This window comes from Athene noctua, chromosome 2 (genome assembly GCF_965140245.1).
Source record: "Athene noctua chromosome 2, bAthNoc1.hap1.1, whole genome shotgun sequence".
Lineage (NCBI taxonomy): Eukaryota > Metazoa > Chordata > Aves > Strigiformes > Strigidae > Athene > Athene noctua.
Window position 1 is genome coordinate 64,159,803 of NC_134038.1, and position 18,257 is coordinate 64,178,059.

The 18,257-nt window shown below is 36.9% G+C and overlaps 1 protein-coding gene across 1 annotated transcript; it reads left to right on the plus strand.

Annotated features, from left to right (window-relative positions):
* Positions 1-1,992: 1,992 nt before the first annotated feature.
* C2H18orf63 (chromosome 2 C18orf63 homolog) lies at positions 1,993-17,792 on the plus strand. Its single transcript, XM_074897776.1, has 13 exons — positions 1,993-2,126; positions 2,817-2,895; positions 4,302-4,358; positions 5,786-5,897; positions 7,064-7,105; positions 8,075-8,151; positions 10,378-10,487; positions 11,140-11,236; positions 11,329-11,414; positions 11,976-12,153; positions 13,261-14,331; positions 15,290-15,406; positions 17,736-17,792. The coding sequence occupies exons 1-13, from the start codon at positions 1,993-1,995 to the stop codon at positions 17,790-17,792; spliced, it is 2,217 nt and encodes a 738-aa protein (XP_074753877.1).
* The last annotated feature ends 465 nt before the right edge of the window (positions 17,793-18,257 follow it).

Consider the following 18,257-nt stretch of genomic DNA (forward strand, 5'->3'; position numbering starts at 1 on the left):
CGGATCACAGGAGCGTTGCAGCATGTGTTTTACAACATCTTTGCCACAAAAATCCCCAGCTGGCCATTTAGAATTCTTTTAAACATTATGAAAGCTGAGGACCCAGCCTTTCTTTTCTGAGTTTGTGGACAAAATTTTTTCCTCATTTGTTTGAAATTGTCCTTTCCCTTAAGCTGTAGCTTTTGGAATTCTCTAATGAAGTGATAGTCTTGGCTGTCACTTAAAAAAAATCTACTTTTTATGAGTGCTAGAAAAAACTTGAAATGTGTTTTCCTTTAAGGGTAAGAAACAAGGAAACATTATTTTCTTTTAAATTACACTTATAAAACAATGTCTGTGTAATTTTTCGGGGATATGAGTGAGGTTAATTGTTTAATGGGTTGCACTGTATCAAGGCAAAGCAAAATCAGAACAGCAAAGTTATCTTTGACACTGTTTCTCAAAAAATGTTTCCAGTTCATCACTTTTTGACCACAATTTGAAAAATTGCTTTTCAGGTGAATACCTGGTGACTTCAGGAAACGAAATATTTATTGCTATCTTCACTGGAGTGGTAAGACCACTTCCCAAAACAGCTTTAGGGTTTGGAGGGTGGAAAACTATTAAAACAGCTTTTTCTGGTGTGCAGTGTTTGTGCCTGGATTTTCATAACAAGAAGACTTCCTACCTGCCTGTTTTTCTTTAAAGCACTTTGATTGAGAAATCTGCTGTAGTTAAAAAGTGTATTTTCTTTAAATAATGAAATGTTAGATGTTTTGTTATAAATATTCTTGTTTCTTTGCACTGAGCCTGGCCTGTGCTGCAATACATAGGAGTGTACAACAGGCATTCCAACAGGCCCAGTAACAGCTGTAACTTTGTATTACTGTCACTCACATGAAATTTGTTATTATTGCATCAAAGGGTCACATTCTCAGTCTGAAATTCTGATTCGTTTGGTTGTTCTTTTTGGTGCTTTTTAGGAAGCTTAAAAGATGGCTGCGTTGCAGCACATCTCAGTGGTATGGCAGTGAATATCCCTGTATTCTGGATTCCAATTTCACATGAAATATCAGGTCATGTGCACTTCAAGTTATTGATTGTGGCCTGAGCCCAGAACTGCCTCATACTCTTGAAGTCAATCATTTCTATTGTAAGGCAAGGCTTAGAATGTGAGAGACGGCCTTGGTAGAACCACTATACGTCTAACCATATCCCACTCTAAATACCAGCTATGTTTTCTTCATCTTTTGATAAGTATGTAGGAGTGTACTTATTAATCATTCCCACCAAGGCAAAATGCTGTTCTTCACATGTTTCTCCTTTGAGAGCAAGAATGGGAGAACAAATTGTCTGTGTTCATTATTAATCGTATAGCTGAATGTGATTCTGGGTTAGTACAGTTCTGCATAGGTTAGAATACGGTGTTGACCTGTCACTTGAGAAGAGAGGTGGATTTAAGCAAGGAACACGCAAGTTCTCTGTACCACTAGGAAGGGAGACTTGTGTGGCGAAAAAAGGAAAAGATTTCCACCATGCCTCTGTGGTTTTCATTTTCTCTCACAGGCTGGCCACAGTTTTTGTGTGACTTAAGGAGATCTCTGTTGAGCTCCTGGGAATTAAACCCTCTTGCCAGACAGCAGGGGAATAACATCACAGAGAGATTCCTCAGTTCTTGGATCCCAGATAAATTCCATCCCTGGTGTTGACTGAGAAGAAGATGGAAAGGATGCTTTTGTCCTTGTCTTCGCTCTGAATATTTTGACTCTTGTAACTGATTATTTTTTCAAGTATAATGCATTATTTGTAGCAAAAGTGTATTGAGCTGTCTGTTGTAGTGGACCAAGTTATGTTATATTGCCTACCTAATCTTAATCGGAAGATAATTGATTATTCATTTACCTGGTACAATATACATCTAAGGTTCTGTAAACAATTATCTGCCTTATAAAAATGAATTTAAATTTTTCTTTTAAGACCCAGGCACCGCTTTGGGGCAGTCAACGATATAACATGAATGACACCAGGCACCAGTCTCTGTTCTTTGTCAGTCTGCCAGAGCTACAAAAACTCTGTGCCACTACAGTAACACTGAGTTCTCAGATACCGGAAACTGAGACAAGGAGTAAACAGATAAAGATTTGCAGGTAAAGAATTCTGAGGGTTATTATTTTCAGAAGTTCTTAATGGTTGTTATTCAAAGATTTTATTAGCAGTACTAGAATTAACTGTAATAAACCCAGCAAAATTCTTATCAGCAGTAAACAGTATAAAATAGTTCAGAATAGGGTGGGGGTTTTTTGTGGGGGACTTGCTGGCTATTGGGGAAAAAAACCCACATATATATTTTCAGTGTCATCAGCTAAAACTAACAAGGCCACCTACTTCAAATTAATAAATAGTTAAAATTAATCTGTGTTCATATGCAAAGTTGGAATGCTTTATGTCAGTTGAGACTGAGTGAAAAGAATACTCAGAAAGCCTATATAAGCTCCTTAGGGTTCACCAAGCAGTGTGTCGCTCCCTTTAAATAGGAAAGGGGAGAAATGAGAAATTCTGTGAAAAGGAACACTTTTGAGAAATTCTGCCCAAAGGAACACTTTTGGAGAGTTCCAAACATGCCAAAGGCTTGTAGTCTTCGTCTTAAACCACTATGAGTAGGTTAAGAGCAAGTAACTTGGACTGCTCCAATATATTATACTGAGCCACTGGAAACCACTTAGAAGTGGAATGTATTACGTTTGCAGAAGATGAGGAAAATATATTTAAGCTGAGAAAATCGGGTACAGAAAATTATTTTTAATTTTTTTTATTTTTATTTTTATTTTTTTTAATAGAGAGTTATTATTCCTGCATCAAGACATCCTTTCTGCACCTGTTATTGGAACACTAAATCAAATTTCAGTTCTAATGGCGGTCAGTATCACTGTGTACATAGGTTTATCTAGTTACATACTGTTGCGGATGAGCGGAATGAACATCACTCAAAAGAGAGAAGCAGCAATATGTTTTATTGAGGTAAAATAATAATTTGACAGAGTTCAGTAAGTTTGATAAGCTTTAACAGTGATTTGGCAAGTTTCAGTACATTCGATGGCAAGGTTTATTAATTACTGCATGGAAGAAACGTACAAAGGATAATTGAGTTAGAATGACTCACACAGAGAACAGAGGCACAAAGAGTAAAGAGGACCCTCCTGTTGAGTCTTGAGGTTGAGAGTGGACTCCCTTGCTTTCTAAACTCCTTTTTGGAGCCTAGGTGTGGCTGGATCCAGTCTTAATCTCAGACTTGGTCAACAGTTCATGTCTAATGGAGTTACCCATACAATGTTTATAATGTCTGAGTAGTTACATGGATTAGTAACGCTTCTTAGTATTAATTCAGCATGCTATCAGTCACTTACTGAGGATCTGTCATGGGTAAGGGATCTCTCTGCCTTGGGTAAGGAAGGATCTCTTAGTCTCAGGTAAGGAATCTCTAACCTCAAGAGGTGTCCCTGCTCATGGGGAAAGTCACCTGGCGTGCAGGCCAGCTGCTGTTCAGGGAGAGCTCAAATTGGGCCCATCCTGATTTTGGTATTTATAGGGTGAAGTAGTTGGCTGCTAGTCAGTAGTATTAGACAAGACAGATGTCTTTGGTTTAGCTCTGATATCTTGTTCTGTACTTTGTTTATCTTGTACTTTTGAGTTTCAAAACCACATTTTGAAATATTTTTCAAGACACCTTCACTCCCTCGTACATAAGCCAGGGGCTTTCCAGCTCACAAGTTCACCCCAAGGACGTGAGGCCTGTTGCTTCTTGGTCAGCCTGAACCAAAGTACAGCTAGGAATCAAGCGTATCCATCACACATACATGCATGTTTCTCTAAGAAGTGTTTTGTTTGAGGATCAAGAATAATTAAAATTATGTAATTTATAGCAGACTTCTATTTTTGTGCATTAGTAATGTAGATGGCAGCTTATGTCTTCTACACTTGATGAAATGGCCTTTTCAGATAGTGAACATTTTGTGGAACAGAATGGACTCAATTGGTAAGATGCCACCCAATTCACAATGAGAGCAGTAGGGTCAAATTTCTGCAATTTTGTTTTGAGCAGTCTTTTGCTTGGTTGTTAATGTGTCTTTAGCTGAGATTACACTATGCCTGAACTAATTTTAGCTATCATTCTCCTTTACAATACAGGATATGGTGTTTGCTTTAACTATTCCTTAGCATGATTTTCTTAGGCAAAGTCACTGAGGGACCAGAATTTAATTTATGATTTGCTAAAAGACTCCTTAATTTCAGATACTTGACCTTTTTTAAAAATTTATTTTTAGATACCATTTTACAAATCAGGAATATGTCAAGCCTACATAGAGAAACAAGGAGCTACAGTAAGTGCTGAAATATGTCACAGCTCTTAGGGCTGTTACACTTGTCTTCCATTGCTGTTGCCCCGGATGAGTATTTTTCATAGGACATAAAATTTGCACTGCAGGAGCCAAGTTTCAGGTTAGAAAAGTCTGTGCCATAGACAAAATGTCTCTTATGAATCTGGGTATAGTAAGTATATTTTGTCAGAGTCAAAAGTTTTAAGAAGTTCCTGAACAATTCCACTAGAGCTTTCTGCTGAAGTGGGATCCTAATCCTGCTCAGGGGCGTTGGGCTTCGACCTCGAGGCAATGACAGACCTGTCCTTTGGGCCAAAGTCTTGCAGCTTTCCTGCTGGTGTCACCCCCTCTGCCTGTGCCCTGTAGGTGCCACTGATGAGGGTGTTCAGACAGCTGAACTGTCTCCCCATTCACATTTTGGGTTTACCCAGACTGCATAGGACAGTCTCAGAGAAACAAAATAAAATCAGAGACGGAACCCGTGAGCTTAATAGCTGATATATTTTTAGACCATTATGTGTATACTTTGCTATCTTCTAGTATGCAATGTTTGTGGATTTTCTGAATGTATGTGTGGACGCACAAAAATTGCTGAGTCAAAAGTCTGATTGTAGTTGAAGGCAGTAGCTCTCATGATTTATTTGCACAGCCATTTGGGTGTATTTTTCTTTGTCACAAGAAGTGTACATGCATATCTGGATTAGGAAGACATATACTGTTCAAATATTCTTACTTTACAAAGCTGCTTTATGTTGATATGTTTAACTGAACTGTCATGGTTAGATTTTCCAACACCAGCAGATTAGTAGTACGAAATATATTTAATAACCATGAGCTGCAAGCAGATCCTTCAGCATCTCATTAGAAACATCCTCCTGGAGGTGTATTAGTTAACTGGGTTTAACCAATTTTAATTAATTTCTTCTTCTCAAGTAATGCTAACTGTCACCAGAAAGCTATGCAGGACAGGCAAGCAGTCAGGCAAGTATTACTGCTGGGTGAACAAAGCTACATCATCTGTTGTTCGTGTGATTGTAAGAAAATGTCTCTGGTCTTGAGTTTGACAGCAGAGTTAATGTATGTAAACTTTGGATATTGTGCCTATTGTCTGAAAAGAGATGCATATCTAGTAAAGTATTCCATATAGTTCAATTAATCTTTTCTCCAAGACTATTATTACCCCCATGAAAACATTAAATGAATTGTAGTGCACCTTACTGTGATGACGCATGAAATCTAAATGCCTACATCAAATACTGTGCTGACCTCCTCTTCTTGCCAAGTAGATGAAAAGTAAAAATGTAACATATACTAGCACTTGGCTTCGAGATGCAGTAGCAGTAACTTTGATTAAATTTTGAGTGAAGCCTTTAAAAGAAATCTGTTAAATTATTAATAATGTATTTTTCTTTTCTCACTGATGTTATTAGCTGGAAGCACCACAAGCAGTGAGTCCATCCATTCTCCAGACCTGTCTCTCCTACACACTTACAGCCAGACTTGCACCTGTATGGAACAAGGCTGGTCATCTCTTGGTGCAAGGTATTTAACTGACCTGTTCAGGGATCAAGCATTTAGTTTTCGGTTGTTTATTGTTGCATTTATCTTCGATAATTTAATTTCCATCATTATTTCATTCAGTTATCCTACGGTTTTTTTCTTTGATTGCATTTCTATTGTTCCTCTGTCCAAGTTCGATGATTTAAGTTAACCATCTCAATTGACATATCATTCACTTTTTCATCTTCCTCCTCATCTTTGCAACAGATCAAATAATTATTTCAACTGAACGTAGCATATCAAATTAATAATTTCCAAACCAAATATTGCTGGACAGTAAATGCTTTCTAAAACTTGGGCCTGTTTTTCAGATTCAGACTTTCATCAGTGGCACTTCTGCACATGGGTTGCGTGCATAGAGAAGTGTTTTTCTGTCAAACCATCTCCTCCTACCAAGTTCTGTCTTTCTAGATGGTAGTTCCTTTGCCTGACATCTCTCTACTAACTCCTGTGTAGGATATATGTGAATTACCAAAGTATGGAAAAACAGATGTGTTTCAGCTACTTAATAACAGTAGAGCAATTGTATAGATGATTCCAAATATACATTGAGAAAAGTGTGTATGTTATTGTCTTATTTCCAGTCACAATATTAACAGTATCTTGTTTTCATTCTCTTCAAAATATATAAATCTCTGAATGAAAACAACCTATTCAGGAATAGCAGCTAGAAGTAGTGGGGTAGCTGATAAAAAACTGATTTTAACGAAATACATTGACTAACAGTAATATGACCCTGGTACATGCAGCTTGTCTAACCATATATGTTGCTAAAGCTGGGCAAAACTGATGATATGTGGTAAAATACGTAGTAATACTATACAGATTTGCTGTTGAACTTGCGATATTTATGAACTGTTAGTTAATTAGAAATAGTTCTATGTATAAATTTCTTACTGGGAGGAAAAAATCATGTGTAACTTGCTGTCCACTAATATACCTTCATATATTTTTCTTTTTTATACAAGATGTTAAAGAATCAGTGAAAAGTTAATTGACAGAGTTTTCCTCTCCTTAAAAGGAAAAAACCTTTCAGAATTCATGACACACAAACAAAACTGTGTGATTTCTCTTTTTTTTTTTTTTTTTTCCTAAAGACATTAGGCATATGGTTTAGAAAATAATGTCTATCTATTTTATTTATTAAGGAAAAGATTTTTTGTCGCGTTCAGGAAGGCAAAATGCTGTTGGTAAGTACAATATTCTATTAATGGTAAACTTGTGAGAGCAAGGGATAGTTATGTGCTTTCATACTGCCATGATCTCGGAATTACCAACACAATGTCTTTACATTTTTCATTCTGTCAAAATCCACTTGATAGCAGATGATGTTCTGTATGTAATAGTTGTCAGCTCAACTGCACTTTTGAAAAATTACTCACAAAACCCCTAATTCTTCTACTATTAATCTACAGCTATAGATTGAAGTTTGCCATTTAAAAATTGTGATTATTGCAATTAAGTGCCCTTGCCTCAAATTATGAGTCTTGCAAGTGATGTGAAAGTTCCATAAGAACAGATAAGAAAATGAGCTAAAGTGACTGTCCTGTATATACTATGTTTGCTGTTCACAAAAGTTGAGTCACAAAGCATTGCAAAAATTATGCAGTAATACTTTTATACCAGTATAAAAGTTAAAGATTACATCTGGGGATATTGAAGCCTAAATTTGTAACAGGGACATATGTTGAGGAACATAATACATCCAGTCCCTGTGCTACAGCTTGCTCATGGCTGGGTGAATGTTCTGGAGATGTGTCAATAACTGCTTGCCTTGCTCGTATAGTCTTTCCTATTGACCACTTCTGGATTCGGAATGCTGGGCTAGAGGACTCACTACAGTCAATGGTTATAAGAACCACATTTGCTTTGAAAATGGGTGTTTCTGTATCAAGGATATCAGTATCAAGCATCCAGTTCCATGGGCAGCGTTGAGTTCCTAGGGAGGTGTACTGTATGGATGGTAATTCATTATTATTTTAATTTTTCACAGTTAAATGCACATAATTTTAATTTCCATGCTGAGGAAGACTTGCCTTTTGATTTTCAAATGCAGCATTTTGACTAACAATTATCTTAAATAAACATTTGGTTTAGCTTTCTGTCTAACAGGTGAACTGTAGTTCAAAACAGGGCTTTGTGCTTTGTTTTTATTTTAGTTTTAGACCTCAGTGTAACAGAGAGACAGCTTTGCATCAGTGTGGAGGCTTGCTCAATTCGGTTGCCACCCCCTGAGGTATAAAGCAGTTAGATTTTCTAGGACTGTATTTGTCTTACTAATCTTCATCTTCTTTTCTGTTAGGTGACTTGCAAATAGCATGATGGGATGTCACGTCCCGCTCAGACAAGGGGGACAAGTGACTCAGATTTGCAAATCCCCAAATGGAGCGGACAACAAGTCTCCAACTTCAAGCATTTATTAACTACCCACAATGTACTAATTGAACACACAATAATTGTCTAAGTACATAGCAAGTTGTGGCAAGCAATATAATATGCCTTGCATTTCTCAATGGAAAAAGGAAAAGAGGAAGATAGAGGGAATGGGGGAATACAGATCACCGGTCTGGGTTCCAGCGCTGATCCCACCAGCGAGGGTTCCAGGAGGCGGCTGTCTTTTTCGCTGGCATTCGTCTTCTTCACCTCTCTCCAGACAGCTGGGGGGCAGAGCGGGGGCAGGGGGGAGGGAAAGAGAGAGAGAGAGAGAGTCCTTTCTTCCCCCCTTTGATTTATATCCACTTTCCTTGGGTCTGTCCCCTAGGTCGACCCGCATAGCTACGTATCCCATGTACGGGGAGGGGTAAGGTGTTTCATGGGATGATGTCATTAGCATGATCATGTCAGCCCTCGTTAGCATATTGAGGGGTGTTAACTTTAATATGCATTTTGTGGATAATGAAGCAAAGTTCATTCACCGGACACATGGCCCTTGAAATTTGCACAGGTGCCCCAGAGGAGAGCTGTCCTGTCTCCACAGGGCTCTCTCCCCAGCTGCATCGGGCAGTGTTACCAGCTTCGACCTCCACAGAATGCCCCCTTGACTCATAGTTTTGTCTTGCGAGTGCATGAGGCATTTAGTCAATCAGCCTCAGTTTTTGCTTTCACAGGTTGTTTTTCTTAGTTTCTCACAGGCCTGGTTTCTCATCTCTCACATGGGGATAGAAGAGCTTATTTCTGATTGCATTATGACAGTAATATTCATTGACTATGCATTTGTTATCAGTGCATAACAGCCATATTATAGATATATTGATGCATTCTAGCAAGCATTGTAAAATTGAGATTCTAGGCTAATTAAGAGGCTTTTAAAAAATGCTAACAGAATACAGTAGTGAAGTGTCTTTATGATTCTCGATTTCCTACTAGCAGTGTTTTCTAGGCGGCTTTCACTCTCTCACTGTAATACATAGACGGTTTTGAGTAACATCTTGAAAGTGAAGCTACAGATAAGTTGTCAGTACTAAGTCCCTGTATATAGTTATTCTGGAATCTGCTTAATTTTCTATACAGCTTCCAAAATATGGGAGCAGCCTGGACTATGCTACTTGTAAGCATAATTAATAAATTGTTTAAGAAATTATGGTTGAGGTTGAAACATTACTATCATTTGTGACAGTCATGTCACCTTTGTTGAATATGTCCATACATACAGGGCCATATTTGCCAGACTTGCTGTTTTTTTCCAGAATAAGTATTTCTGATCCAAGCTCTTCTTTCTTAGAAGAATAGGATTCTTCTGTGAATCAGAAGTTGGACAGCATAAACGTTAAAGTTATGTATAGGAATCCAATTCAAAAATGACACAAAGCAATGATAGAAGTGATCATGATATGGCTTCATTATTAATTTGATCAGTTTAATACTTTTCTAAAACAAATGTCCAGATTTTCGTGAAGAAATGCAAATCCTGGTAGACCATAGAGAGAGAAAATGAATCTCAAATCTAAGTGTTTGATTCGGCCCTACAGTCAAGTTTTTTCACATTGTGAAAATGTGCGGTGTTTTTTGACTTCTCACAGGGTGAAACTATGCGTCCCATTAATTCTGCTGCTTGGATCTTTGCAGCTGGTCAGGCGGGGCGGTGTACACAGTTACTAGGCTGTCAAACATGGGTTTCTGATTACAGCTTCAAAAAATGTGCATGGAGGCGAGACAGTTCTTAGCTTGAGAAATTCCTTCTGTTCTCTTACTTATTAAAACATTTCAAATAAAGTTTAAATTTCACTGATTTAAATAACCTTTAAACCTTGTACTTGCATAACTTGGAAGTGTAGGCTCTAAAATAAGATAGCATGCGGTTTGATAATGGGAATATTTTACGAAATAATCCATCTGTGAAAGCTGATAGAATAATAATAATGTATAAACTTCAGTGTATTGTGATACACAACTATTTCTGAAAATTTTAATTTTATACTGCTGTAGAAATATTTGCGAATAACTTTTTTTTTTCTGTTTTAAGTTAGGAGATTTTGATATTTCAGCAAACACCTTAAAGCTGTTTGACAGCAATGAAAATACAGTTATTCACCACCATTCCATATTAAGTAACTGGTGCTATGTTTTGCCAAGGTAGGAGTTTGTTTACATTTCAGCAGAAACAAATATTTCCTGGAATGTTTGCCATACAAATTGTGAATTTGATACTAGTGATAAGAACACTTCTGTTTTACACCCTGTTTCACGTTCAGGAATCTTTGATTTTTACTTTTATGGTCTTAGTGTTAACAGAAAATGAGTAAAATTAACCAGCAAACCAAAAATGACAATTTAACTATTATTTCAATTTTAGTAATCTCTCTGCTATTTCTGTGATATGCAAGAGAGTTAATTTTTCTCAAATATAATTTTAGCAGAAGGTACCAATTTAAAGAAAAAAAAAATATTTATACTTTGCCACAAAGTATTTCTATTTTCACTAAGGGTTTTCATCGTAAAAATATGAGAAGAAATGATACATTTGCTTTTGTTCTGCATTTACTGGTAGTATTACAGACAAGAGAATAGACTTGCAGGTGCCAAGTTATTTTCTGTATTTCAGGAAATATTGCTATTGTTCTGTCATAAACTTCTGAGCTAAAGATACTAGTCTGCAAAACATAAACATAATACATAAATACTTTCAGTGACAAAAATATTTACTTTTTTTCCCTAAAAGCCCAGTATATTTTCAGCTGAGATTTATGACACCCTTTCTAATCATCCCTTCTTTACCTATGCACAGCATGAAAATGGGTCAGATCATAAACATCAGCCACATAATTCCTCCAGAATCTCCTTTCCGTTCATATGAAGAATTTCAGATGCACTGGAAGAATCTGGTAAGAAACAATATACACTGCATTCATTTTCCCCTCCCTTTTTTGTACCTATCGAATTTGTATTTGTAATACATGTTTGTGGTTTTTTTAAGTATGGATATATTCTTCCAGAGGATCTCAAAGAGCCAAAAGTATACTTCAGTGTTTACTTCAAGCCAATAGGGGAAAGGTTCTTTACGTATCCTTTCAGAATTTTTTTGTTGCATTTCCTCTACTACACTTATAACAATGATCTAAATTTTCATTTTTGAATACGACACACTTTCTTCTTCCATAATTTCATAGAAGTCAGTGGAGAATTGTTTCACTAGACAAGTTGGAACAAAATATTTAGTCAAGTCTCTTTGTCCTAGTATTGAATAATAGTAAGTCTAATAGAACAGTTTGCTTCACAGCTTCTGTAAACATGATAATGCCACTCTAAATGGTGATGTAAAAGGAAGAGTTAAATTCCTGTAAAAATATCACCAACAAATATTCGTTTTAAAGATAATTTTCCTGCTAGGAAAGGCTAGACTGAGGATCACTTGTATTGAGTAATCTTTACTATGGTAGGCCAGCATGGTATAGTCGTGTTGGAGTCCTGTAACTTTATAAACTTCAGTCCCTTAAGAAAGTAAGTGCTTCTTTATCATTTTGAAAAAGCTTTAGACATGTTCACGCTTTCTTCTCAATGAAGATGGTTCATAATTATAGAAATGTAAAGAAACTTGTTATATATCCCTGAACACTTATTTAGATACCCTTTAAGTTGCATTCGAAGTCAGCCAGTGCAGTATTTCCCTAGAACAGATTCAGAAAGTGTGTTGAAGTCTTTTCTTTCTGACATGAAGCGTAATCTTTCACATATATGTGGATTTCCAGTAAAGATGACAAGTAAAGCACTTTATGCTACACAGGAACTCTCCAGGGCTCCGGTGCGTATAAGGTTTTTTTCTAAACATATTAATAGCATGTACTTTGTTCATGGTATGAAGTGGTCTTTGTCATATTCAGAACACAGTAAGAGCATAAAACTGTGCTTTTCACAACAAAGAACTATCAGTCATGTAACTTTCAATGAAATGTATAATTAAATATTATATTGCTATCTGCCATTGTTATGTTGCTGTTCACATCACAAATACAATAAAAAATTGGACTTATCCATTGATATGAATATTTGCAATTCTATAGACGTTATTTTACAGTTGGCTATCCAGAACTTTCTCAAACCTCTTCCATAATAATAATAATAAAAAGAGCAACAACAGTAACAGTTTTTAAAATTATTATTACAATTTATTTTTAAAAACAAACCAAGAAAAATACCAAGTTCTGTGGACTTACTGATATAAAAACACTCAAGCTGTAAGATTTACTCCATCGCTGGTGATGGAAAGGAGGCAAGCAATCGAAACTACTTTAATTTGAGACTGTGACAAAAGTTGAGACTCAAAATTTCTTTGGTAGTAGTGTATGAAAGAAGAAATGAAGTAAGTAATTCTGAACAAAAAATAGTGACAGAAATTGGAGAGATTCTAAAATACTATAATCCTCTTCCAGAAAGTAGTTCCTGTTTATGTCTCTTCAGTGATCAAAGCTAGAATGGCTCCTCTTTGTCATCTGCAGTTTTTATAGACATCCAAACTGTCTTTTGCTCAGAATACATATGCTCTTAGAAGTCTTAAGAGATGAGGAGCCCTGTCAGTCAAACTCTCTGCAAACCCCCTCAGAAGGGGAGGCATTACCTAGTGGGAAAGCACTAAACCAAGATAATGGCTGTAATTTAAGTCTTTCCTTCTGAGAAACACGATATTCCTGCATAGTTTATAAACAAAGACTTGTGGGGAGCGAAAACAAATCTTCATTTATAGTGACAACAAAACATTGTTTAAAAATATATTTCATTCTAATTCAAAACAGGGAAATGCATGGTTATACATTGTGATGTATATTGAGTTGATACCATATAGTGATGCATTAGGTGGCACTATCAGATTTTTAAATCCAGTTTATTCAGTTTAGTAACTCTTGTATTGCAGGAAATAAAATCTAAGCATATGAAGCTGGCTGGTGAGATGATTTGTGTAGTATCTCTAACGCAGGCTCCCCCAAAGAAACAGACTTTGCCTGGAATTTCTTCACCATGCAGTATAGAAAACAGCCACTGGATGGAGCGTTTGATCAAAGAGCCAGAAACACACACTTTTTGGACTAAGGATACGGAAGAGGTTAGCATTGAAGCAACTGAAAAATCTATGAGTAACAGGCAAATACCGGGAGTACCAGAATTACCAGTTGTGAAATCTTTAGGAATGCCTGTAAATTCAGCCTTTGAACTCCCTCCCGCAAAAGTCAGCAAAATTATACCGATTTTTAAAGGAAAGTTAATGCAAATGAATGGAAAGATCACAAATCAAATGGATGGGAAGAAAAGAGAACATGCTGAAAGACATTCACCAAGAAAAATTATGGGTGTTTCATCTTCTATGCTGCCTGCATGCAAGTCCAGCATAACTCATGTTTACAAACCCGTTAAAAATATGTTAATTAAAAGTCCTACTCATAGCAGCATACTTCAGGTAACGAATGCAAAAACATATGCAAAACATGGTATACCTGTATTTCAGTGGAAAAGAGAGTCTGGTGGACAAATGGCTAATTCCGATGTTTCTCATAACTCAGCTTCAGGTGGGAATTCAAGTGAAGTCAATTACAAAAAGGCAAATTCTCCTTCCTTTCTTAAGAATGTTGGGTCAGCACTTCAGAAATCAAGCATCAATCTGAGTCTGAATACATATCCATCTCCTTCTTCCAGTGCAAGAAGGGAAAAAAAGTTTGCAAGTCAAAATACCATGCAAGTTTGTGAGAAACAACACCAGTCAAAAAAAATACCTTTGCAGATTTGTAACTTAGACAATGAAATGACAAATTTTGGCTTATCACAGCAACAGACAAAGAGATCAAATGAAGGAGCGGGGTTAAATATTAATGAATCTGTCTTAAATGATACCGTGTGTATTGCCAAAAATGAAGAAAATAAAGCAGCATGCCATTCTAAGGACTACAGTGCTACGACAACCAGTCATCATTCCAAATCGAACTTTGAACAGGTATGGCTCATTCTCCCTGGTTCTCACAAATTCAGGCTATTCTAAAACAATGTTAAGCAGTAAAGAGCATGACTTTCATCATGTTCTACCATCATTCTTAATATAGTTTAAAATTTCTACCATATAAGTTAATGTTAGCCACCCACTCCTGCTATTTTTATGAAAGGGATGCTGATCTACTGTGATGTCTGAGATATACACTTTCTTTATTTGGGACTTTTAAGGTGGGATAATTAGTTTTCCTTTCTTTATGACAGTTTATCAGTTTATCAAGGTTTGTGTGAGGTTAACATGGTGAAATTTTCAGTGTTCAGTCTGTCTTCATATGAAACCAGACTAATGAACATCTCTTAGAAGGAATCACAAACCTCATCTATCACTGCCGTGTGTGTAAGGCATTGTGCTGTTAGACAAACATGGAAGTTTTGCAAATACAAGTTTAATTACCGTTTCTCTAAAAGCACAAGTTGCAACAGGAAGAGTTCCTACTGGGCATAAGGAAAAACAATTTTCAGAGTGAGAGTGGTTAAGTACTGGAATAAGTTGCACAGAGAGGTTGTAGAGTTGTTACCCTTTCAGGTTCTCAAAACTTGACTGGATAGGGCCCAAAGCAGTGTGATCTATCTTTGAATTTAGTTCTGGATTGAGTAAAAGTTATGATTAGATGACAGCTTGAGATACTTTACAACCTACATTTTCTATGATTCTGTCTGCATATCAATAAAATATATAGCTGAGCTGATTTCAGTGCAATTTTTATGAGGATGATATCCCACAGGTTTGGCACATGGATGAAATGTGTTGTGCTTATCAATTTTTTCATCTATAAAATGTAATCTGGTAGGTTATTTCAGCTTTGTGTTATGAGGGCACCTTTTGAGAAAGCAGGTCATTTTAACAAGTAGAAAAATGCTGAATTTTTTTTTGCTAATGAAGGTATAAACGTCTATACTTTAAGGTGCTTATAGGGAATGAGTATCCGACATGTGAAACACTGACCTCAAAACTGACTTCATCAATCAAGGAGAGCAACATGGAAGCATCTGTAAAGAAAGGTTGTGCCAGAAGAAGGCAGGTAAAAAACCCTCACACATATATCCCTTAATCCAGGCTACAAGGACCTGAAGTTTAAGATAAAAAAGAAATTTTAAATTTTTTCATTTTAGCATGTTCCAGTTAAAACAGGGAGACCAAGAAATGCTAGCCTTAACCCATGTAAAATTAACCTTAGCCATTGGTTATGTTATTGTTACTTCAACTGTGCATTTAAAATATTTGTCTCCTGCAAAAGATACTACTAAAATGAAAATGTTTAATGATGTTACTTAATGTAAATATGTTTCTGATTCTACAGAAAATGGTTTTATCCTGCCCAATATAACTATGGGCATTTTCAGTGGCTCTGTGTCTCATCTTAAGTGCTTGAATTCAGCAATGTCCTGTAGAAATTAGTTCCAAAAGCCTATTGGTAACTGAGAGTTTTTAAAAGTTACATTCTCTTAATTATTTAATATATTTAAGTTGTTATTTTATTACTAGATGGGGTCAGCAGCAGCAATTAAATAAGTTCTTCATAATGATCATTTTTTGTAATACTTTTTCCTCTGGATGCTGCTCTAATGATAGTAGTGTGTACTTTGAAATTCCTCTTCAAAATATTTTTTCATTATTCTTAAATATTGCCTTTGTCTACCACTGGGCTACACTTCTGTTTCTAAATATCAGATCTTTAAAACTCAGTTGTATCTTCCATCTTCTTCTCCTTAGAACCACATTCTCTACCCAGAAATCAGGCCCATTAGAAGGAACAGGTCCCAAGTCTCACTACAATTGTATCTTCTTATACAAACATGTATGCATTATTTCAGCTAACAGCCAGCTGAAAGCACTGTCCAATGCTGTACAATAACTCTACAGAATAAGCCAGGAGGAAAAGTTGCCTGCATTTAACACAACACAACACCCTTTTCACCCAGGTTCCGTTGCCTTTTATTTTTCATTTCAAACATGACCATCTGAGGTCTCGTTACCCATGGTCGATCTGAAGTACCTTTGCCTAGTCACATGTTGCAATATATAAACTTACCTTGTCAACACATGTTGATTAAGACCTTAAGAACATGTATCCATAATTCAGATTCTTCCACTTAATTTGCATTTATTGACATTAAATTTTATCTGTCATTTTTTCTTTTGTTATGCTTTTCAAGCCAAATACAAGACAATTCTATAACTTTTAATGGCAATTAAAAGAGTACAGCCTGTGCTGTCTGTGCGGCTCAGAAGGGGCGGGTAGAGCAGCCTCAGGGGCCTGCTGGAGGAACACACTCCTACCCTAGAGCTCAGGCTACAGCAGGGAAGAGGGGAGCTGGTGTGGGAAACACCAGCCCAGCTGCTCTGAGCTGGGCCCATCCAACTGCAGCTGGGAAAGGCCACAACTGAGTCTGTAGTTCCCGGCCCAGCACTGCAGCACTACAGCAGTAGAGTCAGGATCAGTCTCACAAAGAAGAAAAGAAGAACAGCAACTAAAAATAACTGTGGTTATAACACCCCCTGGGGTCTGAGTACTGCAGGGAGACTTCCACCATGATACAGATTAAGTGCTGAAGTCCTTTGCCTGCCACTGGGAATGGCTCAGCCACACTAGGGCTCATGAGCATGGAGCTAACTCTACACCTGGAGCAGATGGACAAGCGGAGAGCTTGTAGCTGGTCTGGCTGCACTGCGGGGATGGGGAAGGGGCGCCAACCTGTCCTAGTCATGAGGCGCACGTGCCTGGGGATGCCATTCCTCTCTCTCCAAGCAGGCTGTGAGTAGCACAGGTACCGGCCGGAGCCCTGCAAGTTACTTTTGGGAAGCGGCAGGCAACAGCAAGTTCTGTCTGCTGGCCACACTGCCAGTGCAGCACTGCTACTGCTAGAGCCAGGTGAGGTGGATGCACAGCTCTAGAGAAGCTTCAGTTGGAGTCTCAGAACAGGAGAGGGACCTGTCTATTAACTGGGGTAGAGATGGACTCTCCAGTGCTCATTAGTCTGCTTCCTCCTCTCTCCAGATTAAAATACTGTGGTTCTGACTGAGGACGCTGCTAAACACTTCTCTGAAGCTTTTGTCATTATCTCAAGTTTGGACACCAAAAGGATCAGCTGGCTTTGAAAATCTTGGTTGCCAGCATGTAAAAGGGTATATTCAAAATAGCTCTCATTTTAATTATCTACCCACTGTACATATAAACATACTTTACATTGATGTTGGAAAATAGAAACTTTATTATTTACTTCTTGTATCATTCAACTAAACATTTCACTCAGAAACAACTTTTCAGTTGAGCTGTTAGCTTAGTATTTCTGCTTTGTTTGCTTTACTGTTTTTTGCTTTTTTTTTGTTTCGTTGTTTTTTGTTAACAGAAGGAAGAAGGTTATTCAAAGTTAAAGAAAGCCAAAAGAAGTAAGCCTTCTATTTAGGATGTTCTGGAGTACTGAAAGAAAACTCAGGGTATGCTTATTACAAATCTGAAATATTTTTCTTTATTAAAATAATATCATGTCTGTAATAGTTCCTGCCCTTTTGAATCATAATCATATCAGCTGTCTCCAAAGGAATACACTTTACTAAACGAATGGCTTCTACAGCAAAATAACGAGGTATCAGAACCTAAGATTCTTGGGTTTGTTGGACACTAGCAAATAAAGCTTTGTGCTTTCTTGGTTAAACAACATTAAATACAAAGGCATGTTGTACTTAGTAGAATTTAGAATTTGGCTAAAATTTGTGTTTTGATTGGCCGATTTTTCTTTTAGACAAAAATAAACCTGGTTTTTGTGCTGCTGAGTTTCTTTTAAATCTGAGCTGAAGTTAAAACCATAAACCATTAAAGTGAAGCTATGTATATAATATCTATACATGAAATGGGGTGGCTAAATGCTTTT